General features: G+C 47.9%; 1 protein-coding gene across 1 annotated transcript in view; it reads right to left on the bottom strand.

Moving 5' to 3' along the window:
- LOC149358078 (nose resistant to fluoxetine protein 6-like) overlaps positions 1–13,921 on the bottom strand; it is a 79,569-nt gene that overhangs the window by 41,945 nt on the left and 23,703 nt on the right. The window contains exons 4-6 of the mRNA XM_089576724.1: positions 9,014–9,187; positions 6,559–6,655; positions 2,207–2,299 (exon numbers count right to left, since the gene is read on the bottom strand). Coding sequence (XP_089432850.1) covers positions 2,207–2,299; positions 6,559–6,655; positions 9,014–9,187 — 364 coding nt within the window. The remainder of the gene's footprint in view (positions 1–2,206; positions 2,300–6,558; positions 6,656–9,013; positions 9,188–13,921) is intronic.

The following is a 13,921-nucleotide window of genomic DNA, read 5'->3' on the forward strand; positions in this document are numbered from 1 at the left end:
AAGCAGCAGCGTCGAGCTGTCGGGATAGGACAACGTCGGCGTGAGGTCGGCGCTGTTGTCGGCAGAGTGTGACACGGGCCGGCCGACGGCTGCTATCTCGGCGACGCGACGGCGATGCGCTCGTCGGGCGACGACCGGCGCTCGGTCGGCGTCCAAGGTCTATTGAAATAGGTCGCGAAGCCGGAGCCCGAATGCGGTCCAGAACCAAGTGCTAGCGACATCAAATTAGGGGTGGAACTAAAGCGCCAAAATGAAATGAGTGGTCAAACACGACTAGAAGAGGAAAATAATTGGGACATGTTTTGTGTTTCAAAAGCATTCGAAAACAATTGCAGTGATTCCTTTTTAAAATGTTTTAGTTGTGTGCATTTTGTTAGAAAGTATAGCGCTTGCTTTGTAAAACTTTTTATGACAGCGTTCGCTCAGAGCAGCGGCAATGGCAGCGGGACGATGCCAAGGTTGACGGTGCTTTGATGTCATACCCTTGTAAGGGTGGCTACCCTTGTCATATCTTTTGACCATTCTGCTAGCCCTACTTTTTCCTCGTTGCTTGTTGCTCGAGTTCTTGGTGTGCATCGTTCGTGTACAGTTTCCGCTTTTCCCTTTTTCCAGCACTTCTGTGTAGTTTCGTTCGGTTGGGTGCGGTTCTGTCGCTTTTGCCCCAAAAGGGCATCGTCTGTGGCCATGGGGCCCCCGTACGCAAAAAAGAGGTGTGCGGTTGCACGATGTGCGAGCGATAACCTGCCTGGCGGCGTCACATTTCATCGCTTCAGCGCTACACCTGCGACATTCAGCGCGACACCTGAGGCGAGGACGAAGGAAAAAGGCACAACGAGAACTGACTACCTAAAAATAGCGTTGGTGGTCGGCACTCGTCGTGTCTTCTTTCTTCGTTCTCGTGTGGGGTGTCGAGCTGAAGCGTCGCGGCGTTCAGCAGTTTATTTTTCCCGCCAAGCAGCACATGACGCTGACGTCACAAATATGACGTCACTAAAACACGTGACTTTAACGTCGCCTTTTTGTTTTAATTATGACGTCACTTTTTAGTTGTCCACGCATTTCGAAGTCGGCGCTGGCTGCGCACCATGAGCCGAGATGTTTTGAACGTATGGGCGTCTATGCAGCCTACACTACCATAGTACATCTACCTTGCGGCGTCTGCGTAGTGTGACAGACGCGTCGACGGAACGAAAATCGCTGCCGCCGACCATCGCCAGACTGAAATCGGCCGATCGTCGGCCTAGTGTGAACGCGCCTTTACCATTTGACGTTACCTACACGCTCAGCGTTCGCTGGCACAATCTGAGCTACGTCGGGCCTGACGCCTGCCTCCTCTTCGGAATCGCTGGCCAGCGGATCAAAAATGAAGTGGTTGTCGGGGTTCGAACCGCGGCGTCTCCTTCCTCGTCTGCGTCATCCCGCGATTCCTCATAATCGGTGTCTTCGCCGAAATAAAACTCTTCTTTCCGACTCGGAGCTATTCGGCATTGCGACTTGCCCTACGCCCGGCTCTCCGTGTTTACGCGCACCACGTGCGTGTCAAGCAGACGACATGCCTACACAACGTCACGGCTTTCCGGACCCACGTGACAATGCATTGTCTGGTTTTTGACGTCATGCAAGAGCCTAGCAAAACCTGGCAACTACGAACCGAAACCGAAACTGCTGGGTACAAATAATACGATTATTAATTATATAATGCGAGTTCATGCTTCTAAGATGGTGTTACATGCTCACTGAATCGGTACGCATTATTTACAACCCAGAGGTACAACAAAAAAATGTGGTGTCTCTACCCCTTGAAGAAGATTCCAAGCTGAACGCGGACGGAAGTGGGGGTGTGAAATACGCGAATGAAATTGCTCGTGATAGTATGGCGGGGCTCTTGTGGAGCTTCGCGTAGATTTTCTTTTACGTGCAAAATTATATTACCGCTGTACCGCAATAAACTTTGAACCATAAGAGTGGTACATATATTGCTTTGAACACATCTCGATTTAAATTATCGTGCCATTGCCCACTCTCAGTCATGCTGCTCTAATAAATTAGCAAATTCTCGATCTAAAAGGCATGAGGTTGATGTCTGCATTACTAAGAACGCTCATGACTCAAGAAATTAGACTTCTTAGGACATCGTGCAAATAACCACAGTGCAGTAATGAGCAGTTAGCCCGAAACGCCATTGAAATATATGACTGCAGGTTACCTCCAGTAGCGATGCAGGTAAAAAATCCACCAGTTCATTTTTCCCCCAGATTCTGTCAGTCGATTCAGAGTGAGGTAGACTACCAGCAGCCCCCTGAAAGAAAAGGGAAACACGAATTAATGCATTTCCTCTCAGACTAACGCAAGTGACCCAAGTTAGGTAGTTTGCTTCCCGGTAAATTATAATTATTTTTCATATTTTTCGTTTCTTCACCACAACCTGGTTTTATAAGGACTGGGTTGAGCAGGATTTCTGCTCGAAAAGCAGTCTTTGCGACCGTGTAGACTGCCAGTGCAAACTGCTGAAGGTGCCGTGTGAAATCTAGCAGGTGTCTTTTCCACTTATTTCAAAGCTGTTTCTTCAGTTATTCGTTAGTAATTAGAAACTATGTTCTATCCCCGTAATTCGTGGTCTGGTTGCGCCTTAGAATGAAGACTTCTCCATGCACTCGTCAGGGCATGTCTGATATTCAACGACACAGAGTCAGAAACAAAGATCAGTGCAAACGAAACACAAAAACGAGAAAGACAGATGCTGACTACCGACTAAAATTTATTGTTTGACCCAGCATAATACACAGCTCAATTTCACTCCCAAAAGGCTCCCCAAAAATAGCGTTTCATGGGCACAATCACACAAGTAAGGTAATATTTCAAGCTGGCAGAGCATGCTTCATAACTCTTGTCAGTTACACTGTCGAAGAGCTGCTTACGCATGAAGCGCGCAGAGGCATTCAGCTCGCAGAGATAGCAAGCATAGTGGCAAGCCGAGGAAGAGGCAAAGGAAATATCTCAATACAAGCTTAAAGGTGTGCCTTGCATGACATAAAAGAGTAAAACATAACATGCAATCTGGTCGGTAAAGCTTAGGTTTTAAAGCTCAAGGCCTTTTTGATGCCTTGTTTCTCTCCCTATATGTTTTTTGCGCACTTTCTCTGTTCACTTCAGGATTATTTCGCATAGAACTTATCAAAATCAATACCGCAAGGCAAGAAGTGCAGGCCTGGTGTCTTGTTTCTGTCACCGCAGTATCGAGCGCCAAGGTACAGAACGGCACCCTGCTCTTTAAAGCCACTATTACGTGCCAAATGGTAGTTCGTACGTTGCGATCGAGGAATGCTTCAGCAGCAAACATGCAAAGCCGCGCAGATCTACCACCGATGCGAAAATTCTGCGGATGTGGTTGGTAACGCTTGTACTACATAAAAAACGCGCATAAAATGACAAAAAAAAGATCGGCTCGGAGAATATTTTCTAGGCGCCACCATCCGTTGTTAGTTTTGTTGGTGGAATTTTAACTAAAAATAAAACGTTTTTGCACCGCCAGAAAACTAGCAGTCATGATTAATAAAAACAAAATGAAAATAATGCGGACCAACGGGATAACTTCTAGAAAACCGGATTAGTAGCCCAGAATGAGCGGAGGAACATCTTTATTTTGATTGCATGGTAACCGACGCATAGCTTCAAAAATACGCTCGTTTTTCATCCCCTGAATATTAACAAAAGAGAATGAAACCCGGAAAAGAAGTCACCTTAAGCTGTTTTGGACAGCCTTAATATTGCGCGCAAAAATAAAATTGCGCAGACAGTAAAAATTCTGAAACATTTGGCCTTCCTCTTGTTGAAGATTTGCGGGGTCGCAGCGGAGCACCAGAGCAAGACGACCAGCGTGGCAGACTTCTAGTTCCGAACTGTCCGTGCCGGGCATGCGCCCCGAGCACGCGCTGTCCATCTTTATAGCGCGCGCTGTAACGCCGATCTCAGCGCCGGCGCTTTATAGCGTCGCCGGGCGCTATAGGGCCCCCCGCCTAGACGGAACGGCGAAATTTGCGCGCCGACGGGGCAGAGATGGAGTAGCCACGGCAGGCAAGCAGGCAGCTAGAGTAACAGTGTCCCCACGGGGTCGCTACAAGGTCCGGTAAGTTCAGGTCAGGGGCTGGGAAAAGCCGTCGGGTGGAGTGCGCCGGCTCAGGTGGACCGGCCGGTGTCGGTGCGCCGGCCGGTGTCGGTGGGAATCTGGCGCGCCGAGTACGTCGTCACAAGCACTGGAGCAGGCGAAACGGCTCCGTGGACTGAATGCAGCTGTGCTGCGACAGCAGCAGCTGTAACAGTATTTGGCACAGGTGTGACCGTCGACACAACGGTGTGAGCCGTGACGATGGCGGAGGAAGTTGCAGGGCTCATTGTCAGGTGCTTGGGTGAAGCGGGATCGACAGTCCGGAGCGGTTGGCCAGGGATGATGCGCGTGTGAGCATGGTCGGCGGTAGGTGGCTGCAAAAAGGTTATTGCAGTGACAGGCCATGCAGCTGAGACTGCTACATCAGATGGCTGGCTGGGAGCAAAAGACACAGCTTTTGGATGGACAACTGCCGCACTACTCGGTGTGGGTAGCTCGACCATTAGTTGCTGAAGGTGGCTCAAGTCAGGCACCAAAGCAGACGCTTGCTGCGACAGTGTCTAGCTGCCAGTGCCAGACTCTGAGAAGCGGTTGACAGTACTGAGGGCTTGGGGTGGGGCCTCTTGGGCAGGCGGTGTGGCCGCCGGGGTAGTGGGGCTGGTATGTGGCATATGCTGCGGTGGCGGCAAACTCACTTTAGCACGATCGCTCAGGTCAGTGACTGACGACTTTAGCGGAATGAGCGATGAGGCGGCAGGTGAGCGTTCGGCTGGCAGCGATGCTACGCAGTAGGGTACAGAAGTTGGCGGAGTGGGGCACTCGTCGAGGAAGAGCTCGACTGACGGCGGCACTATTGCAGATAAGAGAAGTTGCTCACCGGGCTGAGCCGTAGATGCTGTATCGTCCGTATGGGAGGCGGTATGGCCGGAGGCGCTGAACAGGGTGGCGCAAGGCGCATCTGTCGCCGAGTTCGCTGACGTGGCAAACCGCGGTGGGCCAGGCACCTCACCGAGCTACTGAGAGAATGAGTGCGGACTTGGGGCCGTGGATTCGTCGCACAGTGCGGCTAGCGTAACCGGGGTAGCAGGATGTGCTGCCGGAAGCGATGCGGCAGCGTCTGGTGCGGTCGTGGATAAAGAATCTGGGCCGGAGACGCTGGACTGGAGTGGCGGCGAGGCGGCGAGGGGCTGCTGAGGCGGGCCGGGTTCTGATGAAGGCTGCGTGGGCGCGAGCGAGGCCGGTGCAGGGCCAGAGGCTGGCGGTGGCGAACACGAGTCCGCTGCGGCGTAGAGCGGCGGCGGAACATAGTAGGCGCCGAAGGCAGCCAAGACGGCAGCACGCAGCTCATCGTATGGCCGGGAGCCGAAGGCAGAGTAGGTGAGCCGACGCAGGAGGTCGGGCGGGAGGGTGTCGCAAAGGACTGCGTGTTTAAACGGCTGGATGGTGATGCCGTTCAGGTACATCGCAGCCTCCAGTTGGGCGAACCACCCGCCGACGCCTGCAGGCCGGAACGCCTGGAGCGGCGGGTCGAAACTTGGGTCCTGCCAGTACGCCATGCTAGGACGCTGCAGGGATAGAAGGCACGGTTCGCCGGGTCACCACTGTTGAAGATTTGCGGGGTCGCAGCGGAGCACCAGAGCAAGACGACCAGCGTGGCAGACCTAGTTCCGAACTGCCCGTGCCGGGCGTGCGCCCCGAGCACGCGCTGTCCATCTTTATTTTCTTCTAGCGCGCGCTGTAACGCTCATCTCAGCGCCGGCGCTTTATAGCGTCGCCGGGCGCTATACTCTAATACGAAGAAGTGTCCGCGGCTGGTCTAGATGACGCACCTTGCCACCAGCCTCCTCTCTTTTGCATTTACTCTGTTTTTTTCTTTTCCGCTCCTGTGATTAGTCGAGTGTAGCGGCGTGTGTGTGTGTGTGTGTGTGTGTGTGTGTGTGTGTGTGTGTGTGTGTGTGTGTGTGTGTGTGTGTGTGTGTGTGTGTGTGTGTGTGTGTGTGTGTGTGTGTGTGTGTGTGTGTGTGTGTGTGTGTTTGTTTTCGGGGAACGGTTCTGTCTTTCTGATTTTACTGGAACAAATTACACGGATTACTTCTCTACCAGTGTGGTTTTGAGGAAAGGCTCTTTTACTAGAACAGTTTGCATAAATTGTACTTCTCTGCCAATGTAACTGAAGTGCATATCTCAGCATTCTTGTACGTTTGTACTGTTACCATTCTTCACTGTTGCAAACGTGTCTTTTTCTAAGGCGCAAGCTGTCTCTCTCGGAAAGGGTTTTAATTTCTAGGCAGCCAACAGTTCGCGAGGATCGCCTTTTCTTCACTGACTCGATAAGTAGACGGCGCTGTCGAGGCACAGAACACTACGCAAACGGATTCCCTTAAGTCCCTCCTGTTAGCAAAAATTTGGAATATGAAACACTGCCAATACGAACTATGCCGAAAATTTCGTACGTTAAAAAGAAGAAAGTATCCACGACAAATACCAAGCCGGACACAATCTGCGCTGCTGCGCTAGTGGCCAGTTCTTCTGCTATAGAGTACGGATTTCCTGAAAGAAAAATATAACAGCATCTTTACAATCTGCATTTGTTGTTTGCATCACATTTAACAAATCATTAAAAACAAGCACTCATCTTCTGTGGGAGAGAAGAGTTTTATAGCTAGATATGATAAGTTATGGAAACTAATTAGTGCTGCAAATTTTTATTACCTTTGTTCAGCCCTCGTATTACGAGTACAAATAACGGCGTCGAAATGTCCTTTTGAATTGAAATCGTTCGACATTTATGATACATCTTGCGGGGAACGCATGCTGGCATCACAGCAGCACTAGATCATTGGGGGCAGTGCAGTACATCACACCATATAGCTCAGTTGATCTGGATGGATGGACATTCTGCGGTTATTGGGCGTGAGCATAGAAATTATTCCCGTAGAAGCATCTTCTAAGGAGGATCCGAATGGCATACAGAGTCACTGATTTCGACAGCGGACTGCATGTCAAGTGACGTTCCAACGCCGACTCACTTCCGTCTGTGCTTGATCGCAGACGGTGAGGGCCGAAGGCGTTTCACACTTCAAAAACTGGTTTGCTGTCTGCCGCACTTTGGGGGGAGTGAGGCGCGTAACGCTTTCTTTTAGGTGCACAGTGCCTGTGTCTGCAGCGCTGATACCAGCGGTGTGTCGGAGGTCCTGCACGTCCACATTGGCGGTGCATATTACCTCAAAATGCCGGTACGTACCTACCGCCAGAGGCGCTGTACTGCATTTATCCAATTAATTGAAAATTCTTCAACCTACTGTTAGCTGCCAGAGTTAAGTGGTAACTGCATGATCCCATGTTCCTTGCGATGCGACGTAGAGTCAATCATATCATTCTTGTTTACAGCTCTGCAGCGATGTCATCCGGGGGAAATAAAGCGAAATTCTAAAGTAGGTACTGACTTTCATTGATACTACTTGCCCTGAAGAACAGCCTAACGGACATGTGAACCACACAGGAACCAGCGCCTTATCGGCAGCAAAGCAGCTGCGATAAGATTTAACTTATTTTCCTCCGCAGTACACTGCTCGAGCAGTCTATAAAAGCGTGACCTACTCTGCACATACGATGGCGACGGCCGTCGTCTACTGCTGACACTAGTACACCCGCGCGAAACGACCAGACTTTACAGACTACAAAGCGGAGCGGCGCGTTTGAAAAGTGTTGCTCGATTGCGGCCGCTTCGATTCGCATCATCAGACGTATAAAACTGCGTTAGTTCCGGAAGCGGGCAGAGTGGGTAAGGGAACAAAGGCGTGTTAATGACGTCCTAGCCGAAATCAAGAGGAAGAAATGGGCTAGGGCAGGGCATGTGATGCGAAGGCAAGATAACCGCTGGTCCTTAAGGGTAATGCAGTGGATTCGAAGAGAAAGCAAGTCCCTAACACGTCCCTGTGTACCCAAGCAGCCCAGCCTTTGAAATGACGATAATACAACGAGTCCAATCCCAAGCACTTCTTAAGCGTAGCAGAGGGTGACAGTAAGTTAGGTGGGTGGATGAGGTTGAGAAATTTGCGGAGGTGCTGTGGCCGCAGCTGGCAAAGGACAGGGTTAATTGGAGAGACATGAGAGTGGCCTTCGCCCAGTAATGGGTGTAGTCAGGCTGATGATGATATGGTAGCTGTGTAGTCGTTATAGATATCTTCCAATACTTTCACATCACACTTTTCTACACCCTGTTTCCGCAATGCCTGCAGGACAGCTGATGTTTCCACTAGGTCAAATGGTTTCTCACCCCCAAGTGGCCCTCGAGGAGTGTTTTGTGTTTTAGAAACAAACCTCCACTCGAATAGCTCTTCAAGCGGAAGAAAAAACTCAAGGTTTTCGTCAGGAACCTCAAGGTTGCACCGACGCTATACCTTGAGCGCGCCTTGAGCGCCAGTTTGCTTAAACACGGCGGACGTCGCGTCGCTTGCTGGCCGCGTAGATTTCATTCGACCCGTAAACGAAGCTATTCACGAACGTGATACGATGCGGATGCAGGGAACCGTGCGCCGAATCGTCGACTGAGTGACGCCCTCAGTTCTTTCCACCCGAAATTTCTGACAAGTTATCGTCTCCTGCTCATCTCCTGCTTTTCTGACTTGGTGCTTTCCACATATGGAATTTTATGGTCGTTTTTCGTCCTTTTTTTTCTACCACTATAGGCTGCACCCTTGGATTTATCTTTTCTGCAGGAAATTACTCCGAACCGCCTTAGTCAAGGAGTACTTGGCCCAAAGACATTGATTCGGAGGTTTTTTTTCTTTCCATGTATTTATTCTATGAACTAGAACTGCTGCCGCCGTCTCTATTACTTATTTATAGGATTACTAGTTTCGTGTAACTTGAGCTCCTCGAAAAGTAAATGACAATTTTACTTACGCAACGCCATATTTTCTTCGGAATATAGGACTGTGTGGCCGAGTATGATCAAGTTCATGGACATAGCGCGAATACCATGAATGACGTTTATGTATCCTTTACGGGAGGTACCCGTGCTGAACAGTTTCTCCGCGTTTGCGACGACTGAGAACGACAGCAGAACTCGGTACTCTTCTCCGTCTGCAAAAGAGAAAGGAAAAATGTAGCCATTAAAGGGAGGGACGAAGCTCTAAAGGCAACAAAACACTAACACGTTTCAATAATGTCACTGCGTTAATCATTCTAATGTGCCTGAAATGCTACGCCAACGTACAATGGTGGGCACACCGCTATGCGCTCTCTAAAAGTCATATCTGATGCCTTATGACCTTCCGTCAGTTTGTTGAAAACCAATGAGAGGTCCTTACGACGATGGGATCCGATTTCTGCAATCGGAGGGAAGCACAGCCGCAAAGGAGAAGCTTACTGCGTCTCGCTTAACATGCTGTCCATGACTGTTGAACGACGGCGCCATGCCCTACGGGCGAGTGAAGAATCTTATTGCTCGAGCCCCGTTTGAAGGTGAAGCTGGATTTCAAGCTGACGGTACTGAAAATAAAAGCCAGTGGCGGCCTTATGGGGTTTGCAGGCGGCCATAGGTATACGCTCTGACAGTTATTTAATCTTGCAAATAGGGCACATACGCGGCGCGATACGAGCTCAGAGGACAGGGTGAAGACCTGGTGATGCGGGAGCGGTCCATCTCTCACTTGTAAATAGACAGAAGGAGAGAGGAAGAGTGAGAGCAGAAATTCAATACAGAAATTGACATGTCAAATTCAGCACGTGTATTTTGTCGCAGGATAGCCATCACAGACCTGACAACAGGACATAGTGGTCTCATGTGGGTTTTGTGGCTAGAGATGCCAGGTCGGTCCATGTCAGTGCTACGGTGGGAACGGAAGGGAGCATGATTGTGTTTTAGGATATACGGGGGGTTTCACCTAAGACTGCGAGCAATTTGTATAAATAGGCTTTCTTAGTTAGAAGAGTGCTTTTTTTCTGCGTAGCATTGTCAGTGCTATAGTGCTAAGACGACAACTAGCAGGCGAGTTAACTAATATAAAATACTTCACTTTTTAGCTATTACGCTCCATATTTATTGTGAGGCTTGTAGGCCAGAGTAACTAATATCTATAACAGTTTTTAGATTTAAAAAGTTCCCTTCTCGTCACCGCTACAACGTAAGCAATTTTGAGGCCACACACGGCACAGGGAAAGAGGCTCGTCTCCTTCACCTTTTTGCCTAGCCTTGGCTGCAATGCCACGTAAAGTTGGCCTCCGCTACAGTCATGATATATCCCTACTTTTTAACGTCGGTTGCCGTTCCGCAGAGTAGGTCAGCTGACGTTTTGCGCGAAAGAAAGAAGACACCTTGAAACTTAGCACCCGCTCTCACGTTGCCCCAAAATTTAGCGTTGCTAGTGAGAATCTCATTAAAAAATTTCGTCTATTGGTTCAAGCCTTCCCTTTTCATGATGCGCCGACGGCATACTGCCAGCAATATTGTATAAGCACTTACGTAACTATTTAACACCGTTTCAAGAACTTATACTTCTCGTAGCGTTTGGCAGAAAGTGCGCGTAGTACCCGCATTTCAGTTCAGTTCAGTTCAGTTTTATTCCTTAAAGGCCCCCTTTTCAGGGGGTGTTACATAAGGGGTGGGAATACACTTGAAAATGTGAAAAAAAAACAGCAATGATTAACATTGAAGATGATTTGTTACACGCGCTTGAAAAACAGATGGCGAAGCGATGACGACGATGTCATAGGGAAGGCCGTTCCAGTCTGAAGCTGTTCGCGAAAAGAGCGATGCAGAAAAAGTAGTAGTATGCGACGATGGGCGTGCAACTTGCAGTGGATGACTGGTGCGGTGAGATATGCGTGCTGCGGCTGTGATGTACGGTGCTTGATTCAGGGAAGAATAAAAAAAACTTGTGAAAAAGAGCGAGGCTAGCGATGCGGCGACGAAATGAAAGGAGTGGCAATCCGGATTTCACTTTCAAAGTTGAAACACTGGTGTCGTACGAGTATGAGGAATGAATGAACCGGACGGCACGATTTTGAACAGATTCCAATGCAGTGATTAGATATACTTGATGTGGGTTCCAGATGGCAGATGCATATTCTAATTTTGGTCTTACCAATGATTTGTACACGAGCAGCTTTACCTCAGGTGGGGCAAGACGGAGGTGACGCTTCAGGAAACCTAGTGTTTTATTTGATGCTGTAATGATGTTACTGATATGAGCGCGCCATGAGAGATCAGGAGAGACGGTGATTCCCAGATATTTATACGATTCTGTTAGCTCAATCGGTGTATCAGAAAAAGAGTAATAAAAACGATAAGGGTTACGACGACGAGAAAAAGACATGAGTTTGCATTTAGTAGGATTAAGGGACATCAACCAATTATTGCACCAATTTAATACACTGCTAAGATCTACCTGAAGGGTGTGTTGATCATCGCGATTGTTAATGGTACGGTAAATGACACAATCATTGGCGAACATTCTAATGCTGCTGGAAACATGCATGGGCAAGTCGTTAATATATATTAAGAATAAAAGGGGACCAAGGACAGATCCTTGTGGGACACCGGATGTTACTGGGACGGACTTAGACAGGTGGCCGTTAACATAGACAGACTGCGAACGATTAGTTAGAAATTCTTCAATCCATTTTAAAATATTAGCGTGTAGGTTGAGCTGCGAAAGTTTTAGTAATAGTCGGCGGTGAGGGACCTTGTCAAAGGCTTTCGCAAAATCTAGAAAAATAGCATCGGTCTGCATGTTACGGTCGAGATTAGCATGTAAGTCATGAAGGAAGAGTGCTAGTTGGGTTTCGCATGAGAGGCCCTTGCGAAATCCGTGTTGTGAAGGATGGAAAAATTCGTTTGCGTCAAGGAAGTTCATGATTTGTGAGTATATGACGTGCTCCATTATTTTACACGGTACGCTAGTTAAGGAAATGGGGCGGTAATTCAAAGGTGAGTCTCTGTTACCCGATTTGTAGACTGGAACGACCTTGCCCTGTTTCCAGTCAGCTGGAATGATTCCTGAAGACAGTGACTGTGAAAAAAGAAGACATAAATAGGCTGCGCAAATAGTGTTCACGTTCTTCAAAAGTTTTGAATTAATTAGGTCTGTACCAGCTGCAGACGACAGTTTCATATTATGAATTATGGATGAGATGCCTTGTTCGCTAAAGGCGATAGCCGGCATGAAGGATTCCAAGTTAAAGGATGATAAGTGTGGAGGCGCGTCAAACTCGGTGGTGAAGACAGTTGCGAATGCATTGTTAAAAACATCTGCACAGTTGTTATCAGCAACAGGTTCATTCAAGTCATTCGTTAACGTAATATGGGAACGGTGCGTAGGATTTAGGACCTGCCAAAATTGCTTTGGATTGCTTATTAGTAGGTTTGGTAAGTCGTGGTGATAAACTGAGTGCTTGGCATCACGAATGGAATGTAAGTATAATTTTTCGATTTGGTAATATTTTTCCCATGCGGCAGGTGTGTCTATGCGTTTGGCGGAGCGAAAAAATCGTTTCTTTTTGTTTTCTAGTCGTTTTAAGGGCCGAGTAAACCAGGGTTTATTGCGGTTAGTGTGAAAAGTAATCGTCGGGACAAAAATATCAGTTAGACTGTTTAATTTGTTCTTGAAGATTGACCAGTTTTCATGAATTGAGCGAGTGTGAAATGCGAATTCATATTCGGGAAAAAAAGTGCTAAGATCTTCAGTTATTTCGTTGTAGTTTCCTTTATCGTATAGACGTATTGTTTTTTCAGATGTCTGTTTTTTAGTAGAGTGAAATGAAAATAGAGCATGTATGACTTTGTGGTCACTGATTTCCTGAAGAAAACTGATAGATGTTAGTTTTTCAGGGCTATTGGTTAATATCAGGTCGAGTGTGTTTGCTGATTCTTGTGTCACACGGGTTGGCTGTGATACTAATTGGGTAAGGTTAAAATTTAGACACATTTCGATAAAGTTCTTTGCCTCTGCATGGCATGTTATTTCAGAGCTAGATAAGTTCTGCCAGTCGATGTCAGGGTAGTTAAAATCACCAAAAAGAAGGATGTAAGCATTTGAATATGTGGAACGAAGTTTATGAATGGTATTATTGAGATGACGTGGGAAGTCAGGATTAGTCTGTGGAGGTCTATAGCAAACGCCGAGCAGTACTGTTACGGGGGCAGTGCGACAAATGAGCCATAATGATTCGATGTCGGAAGTGACGTCAACAACCGAGCAAGATATATCCCTATGAATTGCAGCAAGGACACCACCCCCCCGCGAATTTTTCCGATCATTTCTATAAACATTAAAATCAGGCAAATCAGTTAGGAGTTCAGCATCTGTTACATCACTATTTAGCCATGTTTCTGTTAATATGAGTATGTTGCTCCTGGATGACGAGATGATGTTTGATACGAGTTCACGTTTAGGAAGGAAGCTTCGGATGTTAGTGAATATTATGGAAAACGAAAGAACATTGCGGGGCGTGGTGGGTCGACGTTTTGTTGATGGTTGGTGAGTGGGCAACTGCTACGCGACTTCTCTAACAGTATCAGACGATGCGTCGAAAGTGTAGCGTTTTGATCCTATATGCAGTGTTTTGAAGCGTAAAGAGTACTTGTCAGAGTGTGCTTTGGCGAATGTTAGCAATTGCTTCCGTGCGTGTTGAACGGGGCGGGAAAAGTCTTCACCAATACTGTAACCGGTGTTTTTCAATTTCCGGCCATTTGATAGAAGAGCGTTTTTGGTTTTGTACGATAAGAATTTGACGATGACGGGACGAGTTCGATCGGCTGAGTGCTTACCAAGACGATGTGCTCTTTCTATGTCGGTAGGTTCTACCTGT

This window comes from Amblyomma mixtum, chromosome 3, assembly GCF_055824585.1.
Source record: "Amblyomma mixtum isolate Tamu chromosome 3, ASM5582458v1, whole genome shotgun sequence".
Classification (NCBI taxonomy): Eukaryota; Metazoa; Arthropoda; class Arachnida; order Ixodida; family Ixodidae; genus Amblyomma; species Amblyomma mixtum.